Below are 19889 nucleotides of genomic sequence, written 5' to 3' on the forward strand. Positions count from 1 at the left end.
AGTACAGGATTTTCGATATTTCTATCAAGAATTTTGACAAAATTATGCCCCTTTTTCTACTTAGAATTTATGTTAAAGTTTGCGTACCACCTCTAATATTTTCAAAGTCCATTGACATCTGGCTTTGAAACTTTACACGCTTGTTCACCATCATGCCCCCAACCTGTAAACAGGAGAAGGACACTATATCAAGCATTTTGACAGAATTATGCCCCTTTTTCAACTTAGAATTTACGTTATTAAAGTTTGCGTACCGCCTCAAATATTTTCAAAGTCCATTGACATCTGGCTTTAAAACTTCACACGCTTGTTTACCATCATGCCCCCAACCTGTACACAGGAGGAGGTCACTGTATCAAGCATTTTGACAGAATTATGCCCCTTTTTCGACTTAAAATTTATGTTAAAGTTTGCGTACCACCTCAAAGATTTTCCAATTCAATTTATGTACATAACTCAGCACATCATGTATTGCATTGAAATCTAATCTAACAGTGATCCATGCATATTTCGCCAAAACTTTTCAATCCATACACTGAAAAGCGGTGGAATAGTCGAGCGCGCTGTCTCTGTGACAGCTCATGTTTTACTGCGTCCTATCTATGGTATTTGTGGTATTTAGTTTTTTCCCCTGATTTTTCAGTTATTTTTTCCTAGCATCCTATACACAGTGATTAACTGTACAGTTCTTCTGAAACAAAAAAATTTGCTCCCAGCTGGATTAACAATTTGATAGAGTAAAACCTTCTAGAAGAAACATGCTTGCATAGCACTAAGTTGCAATCAAATAATCAAAGCGCTGAAAGCGATGAGGAACGGTGGCCCCGAGAGAGTAAGCATTTTATTCAAATGATGACAGGAATTTCAGAAACGAATTGATAGGAACACACAGGGAAGTTGAAAGGTGGGGTTCATATGTTTCACAACAACGTACGAGTTGACAGGCTTCAATTTTATTAGGCGTGATATATACATATAGAACATATACATACAGTGTAAGATAAAAAATAATGTATGTAGAATATGTTTGAACATTTTAGGGTTGGGACGTTTGTTATTTCGAAGTAGTTGAAAGGGAAATACCGATACACAAGTTGATATGAAATGTATGTCATTGTATATTTTCATGCTGTAAGTATGCATAATATGGTCATTTTTTAAAACTCGTCCAGGCATGTATGCTAAAAGATGTTAATATTGTTCCCAAGGGATAAGTTTCACAACGGAAATGAACATCACGTTAATTTTGAACAAGAGCTGGCACAGGACAGCGGGCTCGACTATTCCGCCGCTGTTCAGTGTAAGGATTGAAAAGTTTTGGCGAAACATGCATGGATCACTGTTAGATAAGATTTCAATGCAAATCATGTGGTGAGATATAAACATAAATGTGGTTACATGGAAAATTTCAACCAGAATGTTTAAGTCTAATAATAAAGGGCAATTATTTGCAAAATACAGTTATATATCTTGGTTATTCAATGACATTTAGTGGTTGAATACCATTCTATAGTCTCAATGCAATACATCGAGTAGTTGCTGAGAAATTTACCTATGTGTGCTTACACGAAAACCTTAACTAGAATTTCTATGTCGAATAATAAAGGGCAACTATTTGCATTAAATGAAACTAGAGCTATCTTACATGGGGAAGTTTGATGGTTGAATACAATTGTATGAGTCTCAATGCAATACATGAAGTAGTTGCTTTGATATTTATATAAAAGCACACACAAAACCTTTATCAAAATATCTAAGTCGAATAATAAAGGCCTATCATTTGCATTAAATGCAAAGTCAAGTTATCTAACTTGGTTAATTAATTAGGTTGGATGGTTGAGTACCTTGTAACATGTCTCAATGCAATACCTCAAGTAGCTGCTGAGATATTAACCTATGTGTGCTTGCACGCAAAACCTTAACCCGAATTTCTAAGTCGAATAATAAAGTCCTATTATTTGGATTAAATGCAAACTACAGTTAACTTACTTTGTTAAATCAGTAGGTTGGATTGTTGAGTACCATTGTATCAAGTCTCAATGTAATACCTCAAGTAGTTAATGAGATATTTACCTATGTGTGCTTGCACGCAAAACCTTAACCAGAATTTCTAAGTCAAATAATAAAAGCCTATAATTTGCATTAAATGCAAAGTAGAGTTATCTACATGTAACTTGGTTTATTAAGTAGGTTGGATGGTTGAGTACCATTGTATCAAGTCTCAATGCAATACCTCAAGTCGTTAATGAGATATTTACCTATGTGTGCTTGCATGCAAAACCTTAACCAGAATTTCTTAGTCAAATAATAAAAGCCTATAATTTGCATTAAATGCAAAGTAGAGTTATCTAACTTGGTTAATTAAGTAGGTCAGATGGTTGAGTACCATTGTATCAAGTCTCAATGCGATACCTCAAGAAGTAACTGAGATATTAAGCTATGTGTGCTTGCAAGCAAATCCATAACCAAGGTGTGACGCCGACGCCGACACTTGGATGAGTAGTATAGCTCTCCATATTCTACGAATAGTCGAGCTAAAAATTGATATGAAAATACCATCTGTATGCAGACAGAACATGGAATCAAACAACATAGCAAATGAAAAGTGTTTTGTACAAACAAGTAGTAACAATGTTTTAATTACATATCAAAATCAATGTAAAGTAGTAATACATTCAGTAAATGCCTGTTTTGGAAATATGTATGTGAGCAAACTATGCATGTTTTGATGAGGTTGGCAATAAACACATGTGTAAATGCACATGAAATATGCCTTAACATTATCAACATTGAAAGAACTGGAAACAAATGTATGAATGAAACATTGATGTGTTGTCAGTGTTTATGCACCATTTTCAGTAAAAGTTTCAGTAAAAAGCAACAACTGGTACAAAAAAAATGTGGTCATTGCAGCATTGCTATATTATGATGTTTAGTTGTGGAATACGAATGAGTAAGAGATGCTTATGAGTAAGACTATTTGTCATTATTCAGTAAAATTTACATCGAAATTGGCTAATGAAATAAACAGAGCATCCGAAAATTTTATGGTCAGTTCGTGGTATATCTAATATTCAAAACAAGTGACAGTTTGTGTGCTCCTCCTCATAATGATTTCCATGGCAACAGGGCAATGGTCCATTTAGAAGTCTGAATGTTCTTTGGATAGTGGCTTGAAGGCATGTTACATCACAGCTGAGTACATCAGAGCTGAATAAATCAATACCATGGTGGCTTTGACTTCCTGAAGGCTTCAGTTTTCTGAAAGTACATGCACCACATACATAGTCATTAATATTCATTGCATGATAGAGGGGGGAACATACTTCAAAACTCATATAGTTCATTTGCAGGCTATATGCAACACATACTGAAAGTTTGGAAATGATATATTAAACAATAAATGATTGAGACAAGTATTAGCACCTGTGGTATTTTCATTAAAAGCAGAAACAGCCATTTCCCTCAAATGGTAAGCTGCAAACCTTTAAAGAGTCATTATTTCCTTATGCATTGGAATAATTTGACCAAGTAAAGTTTTCCTTGTTGCTTTCAATGGTGTCTACAGAATAGCACCACAAAAATGACCTGCCTACTCTTATAAGTTTTTTTCTAAGCAAAATAAGGTTTTTGCACTTCTTTTGCGCTTAGAGTGTTATATAAACAAGAGGCCCAAAAGGGCATATGCTCTACTGGCTGAGTGGATCTGGCTGGTCTTCAAAAGGAACCGAGCTCTTATGGATATGTAGATACTGTACAAGTTTCATCGAGATACAATCAAAACTGAAGGCTGTATCGTGTTAACGAGCAATTGTTTACTGACAGACTGTTTTTTTTTATACTATCAAGGCCCATAATCTAGGCATGCCTGGGCGGATCTGGCTGGTTTTCGAAAGGAACCAAGCTCTTATGGATATGTAGATACTGTTCAAGTTTCATCGAGATACAATCAAAACTGAAGGCTGTATCGTGTTAATGAGCAATTGTTTACAGGATTTTTATACTATCAAGGCCCATAAACTAATCAAGCATGGTCGGATCTGGCTGGTTTTCAAAAGAAAATGAGCTCTAATGGATATGTAAATACTGTACAGATTTCATCAAGATACCATCAAAACTGAAGGCTGTATCGTGTAAACATGAATTGTTTACAGACGCACAGACACACATACTACATACAAATTACCATCGCATAAGCCTTTGGCCAGTAGAGCTAAAAATGACATAGAGCCAAACTGAAATTCTTCAACTTGTCAAAATTTTGCTTTTCTTATCCACTTATATAAAGGTAACAGAACTGTTCAGTTTAGCAAAAGAAATTTAGTGATAATGTGTTAATAGACACTCTAAACACCACTATATGCCAAACTGTTTGCTTCAGGGACAAATGGCGCAACAAAAGAAATTGTAAAAAAACCCACCAAAACTGAAAGATTCATGACAACTGCTAGTGTTTTGATGTATGAGGTGGCTACATGATGTAGAAAATGCAGAAATAGCATTAATATGCCTATTTTTATTTTATTTTTACTTTAAGTATCTGTTTTGAAGGCTAGATTTGGCATTAAAATCAGAGTACAGCACTTCACCAATGTCTATAAGTTACTTATTTACACCTGATTTGCTATAAATCTCACTCTTGTGATCATTTACACACAAACAATTACTACAGAGTTGACTTACATATTCATTCTCCTGAAATATTGGATTCAGAGCTGCATCTCCTGGATTCAGATTGAAGGACTACCAGTGGGAGGAAAAAGGCACAGCTAACTGGAGCTTATTGGCACATCATGCTCTGCAAGCAAGACACAAAAGCAATGTTTTACACTTATAAAACTATCTGCCAATACTGTTAAGGTTTGAAAAAGGCATGTAAACACTCATTTGAGGCATACACAACCTTTTATGTGGTCATAAATGTGACAAATATGCAGAAAAGCTCATGAATTGAAAGATTTTCAGGACAAATTATATGAAATACATAGTCTTTTGGACATTTTGCTATCAGTTTTTAATAATTCAAAGGTTAATCTCATCTTATTGAGTACCCAGATGCATTTTGAAAGCATTAAAACCAGACATGCTTAGAATTTCTTCTTACTTGGAGACAGTATTCCTTTCTCTGAAGTCCTTGCTGAATGCCGGTATGGAAAACCACATGAGACCACATTTTTACCAGCACTGGTTCTTGTCCTTGAAAATTCCCCTGTGGCTACATCAACCAGGCTGGCTATTGAAATAAACAATACATTAGGGTTTTAAGACATTTATAATGTATTAAGGTTGTTTGTTTTTAATGCATGAAGGGAAAAGGCTCTAAGCTTTATGAAAGTGGCTCAGTTTTTATTTCTTTTGCCTTGAGGAATGTAAATTCCCCTGTGGCTACAGCAACCAGGCTGGCTATTGAAATAAACAATACATTAGGGTTTTAAGACATTTATAATGTATTAAGGTGGGGTTTTTTAATGCATGAAGGGAAAAGGCTCTAATCTTTATGAAAGCGGTTCCCTTTTTATTTCTTTTGCCTTAAGAAATGTCAAGTTTTTCAATGTATAAAGAAATGAATCTATATGAATGATTGATGGAATGAATTAATGAATTAATGAAAGGTGGCATTATTTCTTTAAAATAGGGATCTCGTTGTGTTGCTGTGATTGTTGAAGTAGATGTTTTCTTGTCCATAAGCTCAAAATCATATGCACACTAAATAAAACATCATTCTGCATCAAATGTGAAGTAAGTTTTGTTTAATTGCTTATAGAATTTTAAATTAATGTAATGTTTGCTTAAAAGTGCAAACAAAATGTGCGAATAGATGCACAATACAGACCAAAGACTTATACGAGTCAGCAGTTTCATTAGAAAATAATATTAATTATCAAAGCCGCACCAGAAATGATCGAGAAACAACATGAAAGGAATTCATTTAGGAATGGAACAAACAGTATCAATGGGCTTATATGACCCAAACTTACTCACTTTATACTTCAGTTTGGATACAATTTTCCATTATATGATCTTGAAGTACATACAAATTACAGCATGTCGGCATGTTGGCATACACAAAGTACAGCTCGGCCGGGTGGGCTGTCTGGCTGGTTCTTTACAGTTCCTCCCGGGTCTGTTTAAAATACTAGTAATAAGAAAGGAAAATAAATAAATCAACAACACCCAAACATACAATCATTGACGCCCTTATAGCCTACACAACATACTCAATTAACACATCCCTGGCATACCAGTTTAAATTGATGGGTTCACCTTTTAAGTGATCCACCACGACCAAAAGCTGCTCATGACAGGTGCGATGAAGCCAACACTTGAAGATGAACCCAATATCACATTTCAGTTAGAAAACTACTGATGTAACCTAAATCTGGAATTTTTCTCGGGCTTTATTTTATATAAACACGTCTTTATTACATACTGTAAACATATTTGTGAACGAAACGGTACGAAACTGGGGACGAACACAAACTTTGTGAAAAAACATGTTTTTTTAACAAATATTTAAAGAACAGACATAAAATGTATTCATTCTTAATGTTTACACCTATTAACACAAGGTGTACTTGCATTTTGAAGCTGTCAGCAACTGCTTCATGCATTAATCATCAAACATCTGACTAAGTGAAAACTGTACCAGGTAGTTTTACTTCGCGGCAGCCATTTTGGATTTTTGTTTACATTTTGGTGAAGTCTATAAATGGTCTTAGAACGTTCATAGCCCAGTTGTTTTCGTATCAAAAAAGATAAAATCTATGAGAGACCCCTCCCATACTTAAATACAAACCAAATAATCCTTTGTACTTGCCTTAAAACATGAAAAAAACGTTTAATCAAATTTTCACTTTCGTTTTTCTTTTAGAAAAACCACGTTTTCAGTGAACTCTGACTGGATCCCAGAACATTTCATCATCTAATTCTATAAATAGCCACATGGTTCTCCGCAAATGTTGATATACGTGTTTTAAAGGGTGTATAAAACCGGTACCAGCATTGAGTCGCCTTCCGTGAAAAATTTATATTCATGAGATTCATAAGGGGAGATAACTACAATCGACTTGGCATCGCTACTGAGTACATTCATGGTATGAAACTACGTAGTAGGTCACCTAAGGAAGCTGTGTGAGCCACGAACGGCACGAATGCATAAATTAACGATTAGCATAATATACGTCATCAAAATTAGCTAGATGAACTACACAAATTCACATCGTAATCTAAACAAATTAAATAATAGAGTAAACACGCAGGTTCATGATTTAGGCCTCTCAATTAACGTAGATCACGCACATAAACAACGCAGGTAAAACACAGATATATAATTTGCACAAAATAATGAAGCAATTTCAATAACTGTCATGCCACTCACATGTAGAGCCGTTCATGTGTAACAATCTGATTAAAAAATACTTACAATACACATTTAATCCAGCTGAAGTCCATGACACACTCTTAGGTAGGGCGCTTACAAAATGGCGAAGATCGAAAAGTGAAATGATCATGCTAAATATAGGCGGAGTAATCTGTATAATATACTTTATCGATATACGGTTTCCAAAAAGCATTCACTTCGTTTGTTTGTTTATTGATCAGTGAAATAGTTTTTCATATCATTTCATTTTTAAGGAAATTTTTGAATTGTTTGTAATCGATTAATCAATTATGGTAACTACTTCTTATACCGACTCACACATGTAACAATACATTTAGTTTTTCGCTGTTTTCGAGCGGTTGCGTATAAATATGTTGTCTTCATTTTGTGATTTTTTTCAGCTGCATTTTCAGGGATATGCAAAATGTACGAGTTCAAGTGTACATTACTATACATCAATTCAGTTTCGTTGAAGTTTAAAGATGTCATGTGTATTCAAGCATTCAATGAGCGCATTATTTCGACCGAATCACCGTGTAATCATTTGTAGTAACGATCTGATGTGCCTACTATGAACGTAGGCCCTGAAGGGCCCCCGTTCAAAAACTAAACTTGTTAATTGAACTACCGTACATGTATTCAGCAATTATTTTTGAAAAAAAGAATACACTGAAAAATATGACTTATGATTTCATGTTCTCAACAGCAGTCAAACTTGCACATAAGCCCTATAAGGTAAGGATTTTATTTTAATAATAATGGCATGTCTTACTGCAGTCTTTCTTGTATTTTAGGCAAACCAGGTCGAGTTGTTAGACGCTAGTAACGCAGACATCCAGTCTTACAGTGAAACAGATACTACTGGATGCAGCACTTGCAGTACTAAGTCGGCTGGTAAAGTGACTGTTGGGGTGACATACAAAGCCCCTTCTTCAAATGGAGATGAAATCAAACTTCAAGTGGAGATAATTCATGCAGATTATACAGATCATCTTTACTACACCTTTGACCAGTCATATTACCTTCCTGGTAAGTTGTCTTTAGAAATTAAAACTAAACAAGTGCAATCAAATAATTATTTGCCGCTTTTGAAATCAAACTGTTCAAAGTGTGTTTCTTTTGTTATTTATAAGGAAATGCTTGTATCAATGGCAAGTGAGGAAATCTCAAAATTATCGACTTGTCCACAGACAAGTATAACTTGCCCTTCATAAAAATTTGCTTGCCAGAGTTTTAACTTGTAAACCTACTAGAATAAAATGTGTAAAAATTACGTGTCACTGTTTAAATTTCTTCTTTCACATGCAAAATACAAACCGTAAAAAGACATTCTCACTGATTGGGAGAGTTCATTTGTTGATTGAGGAATGAACAATAAATAATAGGTTGAATTAGGCATTTTGAATTGCACGTCTTATTACCCAACTAGGTGTAACAATTTGGCAAAAAATAAGTTATAATGTTCAATTCACATTTTGTTTCATGACTTTATTCAAATACTTTAGTTTAACTATGAATGTTCTTTCACCAAATTCTTAAACTACTAGTATACAAGATATTTAAGTAAATTCTGAGGACTACCTGGGGTATCTATGTTCTTGTAAGAAAATTGTCAACTTGAAACATATAGTAAGAGAACTACTTAAATTCAGGAATCCAGATTCAAGAACTCAGAGATTTACTCCAGAACCATGTTCACTAACATAATGAGTCTGAGATTGAAACTCAGGGTTAGGAAAGCAAAATCGTGAAAGTAAAAAACTGTAAAACAAGTCATTTATAACAGATAACAGTAATGTTTACCATTAGTATTCTTTTTATTGCAATTTAACAATAAAATTAAAATTTGACATTCGTATAGTCTTATTATTCTCAAATTCAAATTCTAGACTTAGTGAATGTTGCCCAAGTTCTTAAAGTCTTAAAAAATCTAGATGTAATTGTTAGGTCTTTATCTTTGTTGACAGGGACATTACTTTGGCATTATTTCAGATCCAATTTTACCTATTTGTGGTGATCTATTTTAAACCTGCCCGTTTGTGAAAAAATGTCTAAAAATAATGCAAATCTTCCCATTTGTGGAAGTTTGTTGGACCCTGCTTATTTTTTGAGTCCTAAAAAAGTATAAAAATATACAACATAAATTGCCCCCACCACAGGTATACAATAAGTTTAATATTTTTTTATCCATCCAGGGGATTCTCTGATCAACATTTATCACTGCTGCACAAGCATCATTTTACCTTTATCAACATCCAGTACTGTTTTAAGTATACTTCTATATAAATCTCTGATACTTTTATGAGGCACTGTAATGAGTATATATCATATAGTGTTATACAAATATGATGACTTGCAGAAGAAAATATTTACAGGGTTCCCTGAGACTGTGTATTTAAATGTTTTTGCCAAAAATGCATTCACAAAAATGGGGAGTGGTCATAAATATTTTTTATAGATTTTTCCTTGTCTGTCCATTTGAACTTGCTTAATTACTAAAAGCTTGTGTCTAAGGTCCTCAAACTTACTAGGGAGGTTGGTCATGGCCAGAAGATGACCCCTATTGATTTTGAATGGCAGTTACCCAGTCAAAAGGACCTTTAACACAAACTCTTTGTTTGAAGAAAACAATTGGACCTGTAACAGACCTCAAACTGTGTAGGTCATGACCTACAGCTGACCCTTGTAACCATCTTTCAATTTGTTTTCTTGTTATACAATGCCAAATCAGGGGGCATTTGTCAACCAGGTGGCATATTCAATTCATGGTAATGCTGAACTTTTTGTACAGCAATAAACAAAAAGGTTCTCTGCATTAATAATTGTTAATGAAGGTTTTCTGTATTAAGCATGGAAGTCATTCTTGAACTAGAAAAAAACAAATGGAATGCAAAATAGTATTGATCTATGATTGAGAACAATAAGAGCATCTTGAATAATAACATAAATGCATGAATACCTCCAACCTTTTTAAATCTCGGAATTATTGTTTTAATCTAACATGCTGCAATTTCTTCTTTGGATTACAGCATTCTTGTTATAAAAACCTAGTGTGAGCACACAAGTGTTATATTATACAAAGCATTGGTTATAACTATATGTATCTATTTGTATAATTTATTCTAGGGGCACTACATGAATAAAGCTGTATTTGTATGGTTAAATAATGTTTTTTTATCAGACATTGGTTTTTGTTTTAAATTAATCAACTAAAGGACAACACTGCATTATTATGTCTCCCCCTCTCTGGGGGAGACATATTGTTTTTGCCCTGTCCGTCAGTCCGGTAGTCCGTCAGTCCGTCAGTCCGTCAGTCCGTCCGTACGTCACACTTCGTTTCCGATCGATAACTGGAAAACCGCATGACCTAGGATCACCAAACTTGGTAGGGAGGTTGGTCATGAGGTGTAGAAGATCCCTATTGTTTTTGGGGTCACTAGGTCAAAGGTCAAGGTCGCGGCGACCCCCAATGTAAAAAACATTTCCGCTCAATATCTTGACAATGGTTTGACCTAGGTTCACCAAACTTGGTAGGGAGGTTGGTCGTGAGGTGTAGAGGATCCCTATTGTTTTTGGGGTCACTAGGTCAAAGGTCAAGGTCGCGGCGACCCCCAATGTAAAAAACATTTCCGCTCAATATCTTGAGAATGGTTTGACCTAGGTTCACCAAACTTGGTAGGGAGGTTGGTCGTGAGGTGTAGAGGATCCCTATTGTTTTTGGGGTCACTAGGTCAAAGGTCAAGGTCGCGGCGACCCCCAATGTAAAAAACATTTCCGCTCAATATCTTGAGAATGGTTTGACCTAGGTTCACCAAACTTGGTAGGGAGGTTGGTCGTGAGGTGTAGAGGATCCCTATTGTTTTTGGGGTCACTAGGTCAAAGGTCAAGGTCGCGGCGACCCCCAATGTAAAAAACATTTCCGCTCAATATCTTGAGAATGGTTTGACCTAGGTTCACCAAACTTGGTAGGGAGGTTGGTCGTGAGGTGTAGAGGATCCCTATTGTTTTGGGGGTCACTAGGTCAAAGGTCAAGGTCGCGGCGACCCCCAATATAAAAAACATTTCCGCTCAATATCTTGAGAATGGTTTGACCTAGGTTCACCAAACTTGGTAGGGAGGTTGGTCATGAGGTGTAGAAGATCCCTATTGTTTTTGGGGTCACTAGGTCAAAGGTCAAGGTCGCGGCGACCCCCAATGTAAAAAACATTTCCGCTCAATATCTTGAGAATGGTTTGACCTAGGTTCACCAAACTTGGTAGGGAGGTTGATCATGAGGTTTAGAAAACTCCTATATTTTGGGGGGTCACAAGGTCAAAGGTCAACGTCGCTGTGACCTCTAATGTAAAAAAATATTTCCGTGCAATATCAGGAGAATGCTTTGATCTAGGTTCACCAAACTTTGAAGTGAGGTTGGTCATGATGTCTAGTTGATTTTGCAATCAGTTGGTCAAAGGTCAAGGTCACTGACCTTGAGGTGAAGAACCGGTTTCTGCTCAATAACTCAAGAACGTTTACACCCAGGAACTTCATACTTGGTATGCCAGTTAGTCATGACTAGTTGATGGCCCCTATTGATTTTGGGATCCATCATTGATTATTTCTCACCTACGACCACACAATGGGGGAGACATGCGCTTTTTCGAAAAAGCAATCTCTAGTTATTAGACTTTTTCAATCTTCTCTTGTCCTGTTACTTTAATTTACAGACAAACCAGACATATAATATAGGATGAAAATACACCAGATAAAATTGTTATAGAATAGATAGAATTCTTTTATAATCTAGAAATGGATTTAAAACTTCAATACAGTTAGTCATATGATGAAGTTATTTTGTCCAGTTATGTCTGTCATTCAGGGCTGGTATTTAACATTGGTCTTAATAAGATTAATGTAGCAAATCAGATTTCTTGTTATAAATAACTGTTCAAAAGAATGAATGAAGTCAATAATGTATGACAATCAGATTGACTTAAGTCGCATATTGATTACAACCTCAGGCATTATTTTGTGGTGAGAGTTTTATTGTTTTCAGTCTATTTTTGTCAAGTATAATGGATAAAATCATTATATTTTTTATACAGATGATATCATTTTACTACTACTGTGACTCAACAAACTTTAGTTTCAATTGAAGATAAAAATAATTAATGTTTGGTTTCCATTTGGAATCTTCGGAATGGTTATCCTTGAACACAGATAATTGCTAAATTATACTTTTTCCCTCTTACAAGTTACTTAATCTTTTCACAAATACTTATGTATTGTCAAGGATCTTCTTTCCTTATTTTTATGATGTGACACCATAAGCTAGTTATGTTAAATGCTTGTTTGGACCATGAATTACAATGACCACAAAACTACCTGTCAGAATTTTGCACACCGGATGTGAAAGAAGCCATGACCACATTGCTGCTCACCATTTGGCATAATAAGAAGTGGTATACAAATTGATAAATAATTAAGTTTATGTAAAAATTGCAGTCAATGTAGGATAACAGGATACCAGACAGCATGAATTGAATGTTTTCCTGTTCATTGCCAGGTATACCTACCACCACAACCACCACCACAACCACAACAACCACACCTTCGACCACAACTACTGAAATCTCTACCACGAGTACTACGCCTTCCACAACAACTAATGCACCTACCAGTACAACTACTGAAACTATCACACCATGTGTTACAAATACCCCCTCAAATGAAAGAACAGTCATAATTGTGGTGGCCTCAACAGTTGGTGGTGTGGTGTTGGTAGGTCTGGTGGTCTTCTTAGGTCTGTTTCTGTACAGAGCTAAGAGACATGGACATGGAAAAGGCAAGCATGGACACAAGAGAACCACAAGACAGCAACGCTCTGGTGGTGCATATATCTATAGTGGACAAAACAATAGCCAAAATATGGAAAAGCACCCCAGAACGGCCTTTTATATGGATACCAGGCATGGTTATCAGCACTCTACAAAGAGATATCCAGATAGGCGCCTACAGGTCGCCAATCAAAAACAAGAAATCCGAAGACTTGAAGGAGTTCAGATGAGAAACACAAACAAGGTTAAAACAAACAACAGTGTTTATCCTGAGAATATGGTTTATTCTGGAAACATGCAAAGCTTCTACCCCAACCATTACCGAAAAAATGAGGAATGGCGAAGGCCTGCAACAACTGGCAACATACACCAAGGCCATGTTAACCATGCCCTTGAATCTGGTTACGCTTATTACCAACCTCGAGAATATTCAGATAACTGGAATATGTATTGATGATATTGATAATGACGGAGTTTGAGTTGACACTGTTTATAAATGCAGACATTAGCCATGATGGTATAAAAAAGCAACAGATTTGAAAATCTTTTTGAAGCCAGGTTCAATAATGTTCTATTTATAACTGATAAAGTTGGGAATAATGTACATAAAATTATAGTCTTCATGTTCTGTTTGGATCATTTTAGAGATTTAGATTTTTTTCGACGCTTTTTCTAAACTTGCTGTGCTCAATTTTTTTTGTTCCTTGGATTTTTATTAAGAAAATCAGGAGTGAATGACACATCACTGTAGGCTTGTTGCATATATCATTTGTATATTTTACTTGGATGGATATTAGACACCTGCCATTATGCTTCCGACTCCTTTATGTTTGGATCATATCTCATGGAAGGTGTGGCAGTTAGATGAGGGATGTATTGTTTTTCTTACAAAAACTACAAATAGTTGGTATATTCTTTGAAATATTAAGTTGACACTGAGTTTTATGTGCAGTGATATTTTTGTCTGGTATGGTTTAGATAATTTACACTGACTGCAAAATGTTTGGTGAAAATGGATGTAAAGTACTATTATCATAATGATATTATAACAGGAAACTTGTGGGAGCTCCAGTTATAAATGTCATGTACTTGACAATCAGGCGTGTAGCTGCCTATACTACGCAATAAGCAGCTAAATCCACATGATTCTGACAAAAATATATAGAAAATCACCCAAAGTTGCAGTATGTGTACTGACTCCTTGATCCTAATACTGTCATTTCTCCAGTACTAAAATAAGCTCCTCAGGAGGACCAGGATGCACCAGATTGCACCATGGTTTTCAATAATCTACACTTTGGCCACATCAATATTTTTTTGTTGGACACATTTACCCGACCTATATTTCAAATATTTCATTTTCTTTCAGCAGCCATTGACTTGTTTCACTCTAAAATCAACAAATGACAAAATAGGTCTTCTTGCAAAGCCGTGTTGCATCTAACTGGAGGGCATTTAATTAAATTCTACAAGTTATGATTATTCAGCATTATAATCATTCTAATGATGATTTATGAAGGATTGTCTTTTCCTTTTTTAAATGCAATGGAAATATTGTATGATAAGTTTTATTTAGCCAGCTACCTCCATTTTTTTCGGGCAAAATCCATATAGCAAAAACATTAATTGTTGTAGCCTTTTGGTCATGAAATTTTGAATATTATGTTGTTCCTGATTCTCTTTTACTATTTAAAAAAATAAAATAGGTGGTGCCCTATAGTAGTCTATCCAATTTTCTTATGTTTTTAGCCACATTTTTTTTTTCAATTATTAGCCACATTTTTTTTATGACTTTAAAACCATTGGGGAATGTTTTTATAGACTTCAACTTAAATACATTTGATCACAGTAGCTATACAATCTTTTTGTGTCAGGTTATTAAACTCAGACTGTTCAACCTTTTTAAATTATTCATCAGAACAAGGAATTTATGTAAATAGAAACATCAGTATATGATAAGCAATGTGAATGATTATGTGTGTGTAGTACTTTATAAGTGCCATAACTCTGTGACCCATTTATACCATATTGTTTCCCTTCATTAGAAAAAGCACATTATATTGAAGAAATAGTTGATGTTAACTGAATTCTTTAGAAATGTTCATATATTTTTGACTTGTATACATTTCAAGAACCATAACTCTGTGGCCAGATTGTCCTCCATGACATTTTTTTTAAATTGAATGTAAATTGATAAATTGGTTAATAGTAATATGGACTTGGGCACATTTTCAGAAACCATACTTGTGTGTGGCAAACTTGATTCACAATGCAAGAGGACTCTAATTCTTTAAACCATACATAAACATACATGTAAACATTCCTTTGTGTTGATGATCATCTCCAACCTTTATTTTTTTGGGTAACTTTGATCTTTGTTTAGAATAAAGTACAAGTTAAGATATCTCAGAAGAAATGTTTATGATCTATGAACATCATTTTACAACCTGGCCCATATTTGCAAAATTGCCCCATTTAACTTTTAACATGCCTTGAAAATGTTCCCCCTCTCAAATATGCTATTATTCAAGGCCTTTAATTAACACATTCTATGTTGGTTTTAGAAGTTTTTTTGGGGTGTTAACTTTTTTCCCATGGAAACATCTACTGTTTCTAGGACTTATGTTATGTACTGTAACAATTATTTAAGCATGCAATAAAAATAATATGAGTGTACTATTGATATAAATGTATATGTTTTGTCATAGTTTTGATTAGTTTTGACTCTTCCATACAGACAACTGATTTGTAGTCTTTTTTTTCTTGTCCTTTTTTATAATCACATAATTTGGTTGGAAATAAAGTATCAGGAAAACAGGATGGCAGCTATTCAATCAAATGACTTATGCAGTTTTAATCATTTTTTTTTCAAACTTTAGAGTAATGTTTATATATAAGTTTATATGTCAGCTGTATTTGGTGAGTTATATAACCAACCAAACAAGAGTTTTGGCTTTTGATATTAACCAAATTGAATTGTCCAATGATTAAATTTTGAATAAGCAACATTTAGCTTTTAAAGTAAGTGTTCATCAAACTTGAAAACAATTTTCATGGGCAAAATCACAACAGACTATTTAAATTAGGTTTGATAACCTATATGCACTTTAGTGCAACTTTTGTTTGTCCATAGAAGAAACTTAGGAGCTAGTATTTTGTTGCTGGCCTTCCTATATAAGGTTGTTTTAGATACATGTGCCATATTATTGTTATATTATATACAGTATATAGTTGTAAAAATCTAATTCAATGTAGTGCTTTTAATTAACCAAATATTTTAATCTACATAAATGTTCATGTTTAAAACCATAATTGAATATACGAATAGTAAGTTCTCCTTTTTTGGTATTGGCCATAATTATGTAATAAATGTGTATAATTATAATATAAAATATTGTAAGTGTTATATATTATTTGTGTATATTTAGCATGTCTGTCAATGTTAAGATTTTTGTTGAGGTTACTAACTAACCAAACATTTGTGTAGGCCTGTCCTGTTGTGGCAAATTTATAATTTGGCCATTTAAAAAGATTATTATAATTTGTCTGATTCTTGGACTTGAACATAATGCTTTACTAAGGCCAGAAAAAAATAGATTTATTTTTCAAATGCAAGTGTTTGCAATTCTATTTTGGAGGATAGTGATAGAAATGTATGTTGAAAACAATAATTGCTGTAGTATTTGAATATCTTACTGTGAATGAATGCCTTAGGGCTGAATTCAGAACAATCACTCTCACTCACACTAAATGAGTTAATCCTCGGCAATCACATAACGGTTGAGATATTTTCGATTGAAAGGTATATCCGTATTCACAGTTGGAGTGAGACTCAAGTGTTTTGTGTGAGTGGGACATTAGTGAGTGCTCGGCTAGGCCACTTGAACCAACCTTGAGGATTGGTTGTGAATACGAATTGAACGAGTGTGAGTGATAAATGTACATGACAAGTGAATATATCAGATATGTGGAACAATTAAGTGACATCCTCAGTCCTAGACAATATTAAAGACCGGGATAATCTATTGGAGTGCATGTACTTCAATAACGTGGTCTTTCAAATTTTCACAAGAATGCGCCAATCACATATGTATTTTCTTTCATGCTGATCTTGAACACCCAGTAAACGTGATGGTTGCAATTCATCGATGGCTGCAAGAATAGGCAGCTTAATGTACTTGAAGTTAGCGGCCTAGTGAAGTGAAGTTACCAGCATAGCGGCCTTGCGGTGTGAATTTAGCGACCTAGCGGTCTTGTGGCCTAACGGCTGTGGGAGTTGGCGTCCTAGCAGCCTAAGTTTGTTCACTATTTCAAAGTTATTGTTCATGCTTTTGATTGGAAAACAATTATAAATCAAATGAATGTTTCTTATTCATACATTAACATAGCGGCCTTAAATTGTTTTCTACTTTTCAAAGCATTTTTTCAGGATATTTCTTCTAAAGCAATGCTCAAATAATTGTTTGTTTGCAATATTTATCACTCTGGAGCGATTAACTTTTTTTTTCAAAATTCGATCAAGCAGTCCAGCGGCTTAGCAACGTTAAGTTAGCGGCCTGGCGGCCTAAAATTCCCAAAATAAAAATCCAGCAGCCTGGGGGAGGGATGCTGATATTCGCTAAAGGATGTTGAATTGAAAATTAAAACATTTATCATTGTTGTAGAAAAGTATGCACATAAAATGCTTTGAAATAGGAAACAAGATCATGCCGCTTGACAGCTAGGCCGTGAGGCCGCTAACTTCACCCCGCTAGGCCGTTAACTTCATGTACATGGGTATGCGCAACATCTTCATCTCAGAGCGTGATCAGAGAATTGATATGTATTTTCCAGCATACAGTCAGTTGGATTATAATCATCATCATCATTATCATTATCATTATTATTATTATTATTATTATTATTATTATTATTATTATTATCGTCATCATCATCAATTGTCCCTTCATTTCTTGAGTTAGTTTTCACTTCGAGGTGTAATTTCCCCGATTAGAAGTACATTCATTCGCTAATTATATCCAAGTGCTATTTTTTTTAATTTATTTTTCAACTTTTAAAACGTTAAGACCGCTTAATGCAGACTACAAAAGCAAGATTATATACGAATACATATTCAAATCACGTGATTCAATGGAAAACGGTTAAATATTATTATTTTTTAAAAGCAAAAACCCATGCATTTTAACGCATTTTGCAACAGTTGTTTACAATCCAAAATATTTATTTTTTATTGACCAATGGTTTGAAAATGTTAAATTCAGTTTCAGAATAATAATTATTGTCATTTGTTTGTCGCCATATCTAACAATAAGGTACTCAAATATCAAATAAGCATCTGTTTATAATGCATAACACCACCATAGTCAAACAGATAATCCGATATGATCATGAAAACATATTTGTATTTGTACTATATTGTATCTTGATGAAGTGTTAGCGAGGCGTGTGAATACGAACAGATCACTTGAGTGTCACTCCCTCTATTCCACTCAAGTGATCACTTGAGTGTCCCTTACGGGAATGTGGTTGGAGTGTAAGTGAGAGTGGATGTTCTGAATTCGGCCCTTAGACCTGCTCTCCACTATGACCCCCAAACTTTTCCAGAAAGCAGAATTTGCCAAATAAGGATGTTTCGCCATGTCTTTGCAATGTTCTTAAACCTTACCTTGTCATTCCCTAACACTTTGTGATACTGGGCACTTCTGGCCATATCATGATTGAAAATACTGTTTTATTTCGGACGGCTACGGGATCTTGTACGAACCATGGCTTGTAACTGGGCATCTTAGGAAAGCCTTCTTTAAGGCTCCTTAATCTCTTTGCATGTTATTCTAACTTATTTTTCATTGAAGTCAAAGAATGGTATCCTAACAATGTCATTAAGTCCTTTATGGCTATCTTCGGCACATACTGTAACTAATGTTTACAATGTCTTTTTGTGATGATTGGATTGGTTCACAATTACTTCTGTACCGCGGAGTGTCAATGAAAGCTGATGGCATAATCATGAAAATCAAAATTATGGACTTATTCATTTTATTAACAATGTAAAGTTCTGATAATAAACAAATTCAAACATATTTTACACAAGTTATGTATTGAAATCAAACTGAAAGACTCATGTACATGTTGAAACACTGAAACATTAATTAAAGTTAAACATACCATGGCTCTCGACCTTACTATTAACTGTCTACTCCAACATTCTGTCTTAACATGGGACCAATCCAGTATTGCTGATGAAGTTGAGCACAATGTGTTCCCGCTGGCGTCTGTTTGGAAGTGGTTTCCTGCCCTCCAGGCTCCAGACACCATGTTGTGGTTTTGTCCTCAGCATCAAACTGATAGCGGTGAAGTGCAGGATACATAATATGCAGGCACTGACAATCTTGTGGACCATCTCTTGATTTTAAAGCATGGAGTTGGCCATGCGCTGCCAACAGGCAGAGAGAATGCCAAACCTGTTCTCCACCACTCTTCTGGCACTGGGGAGTTGTTGAGTGGTTGAAGATATTCTGGCTTTCATGTTCAAGTTGTGTCACTTGTATGGCTTTTAAAGTTGGTCCTCATAGAAAAGGTGTCATCCCCTACAATAAAGTGGCACATTTAACTGTATCATTGGTGATTGGTGAAAGGTAATAGGAAACTATTAGAATTGTCCTCAATAAAGGATCATTAAAGATCTTGCAGTT

The 19889-nt window shown here is 34.9% G+C and overlaps 1 protein-coding gene across 1 annotated transcript in view; it reads left to right on the forward strand.

Annotated features, from left to right (window-relative positions):
* The window catches only part of LOC128234133 (uncharacterized), a 99834-nt gene that overhangs the window by 35959 nt on the left and 43986 nt on the right, over positions 1-19889 (forward strand). The window contains exon 5 of the mRNA XM_052948165.1: positions 8176-8410. Coding sequence (XP_052804125.1) covers positions 8176-8410 — 235 coding nt within the window. The remainder of the gene's footprint in view (positions 1-8175; positions 8411-19889) is intronic.

Source organism: Mya arenaria, chromosome 5 (genome assembly GCF_026914265.1).
Source record: "Mya arenaria isolate MELC-2E11 chromosome 5, ASM2691426v1".
Lineage (NCBI taxonomy): Eukaryota > Metazoa > Mollusca > Bivalvia > Myida > Myidae > Mya > Mya arenaria.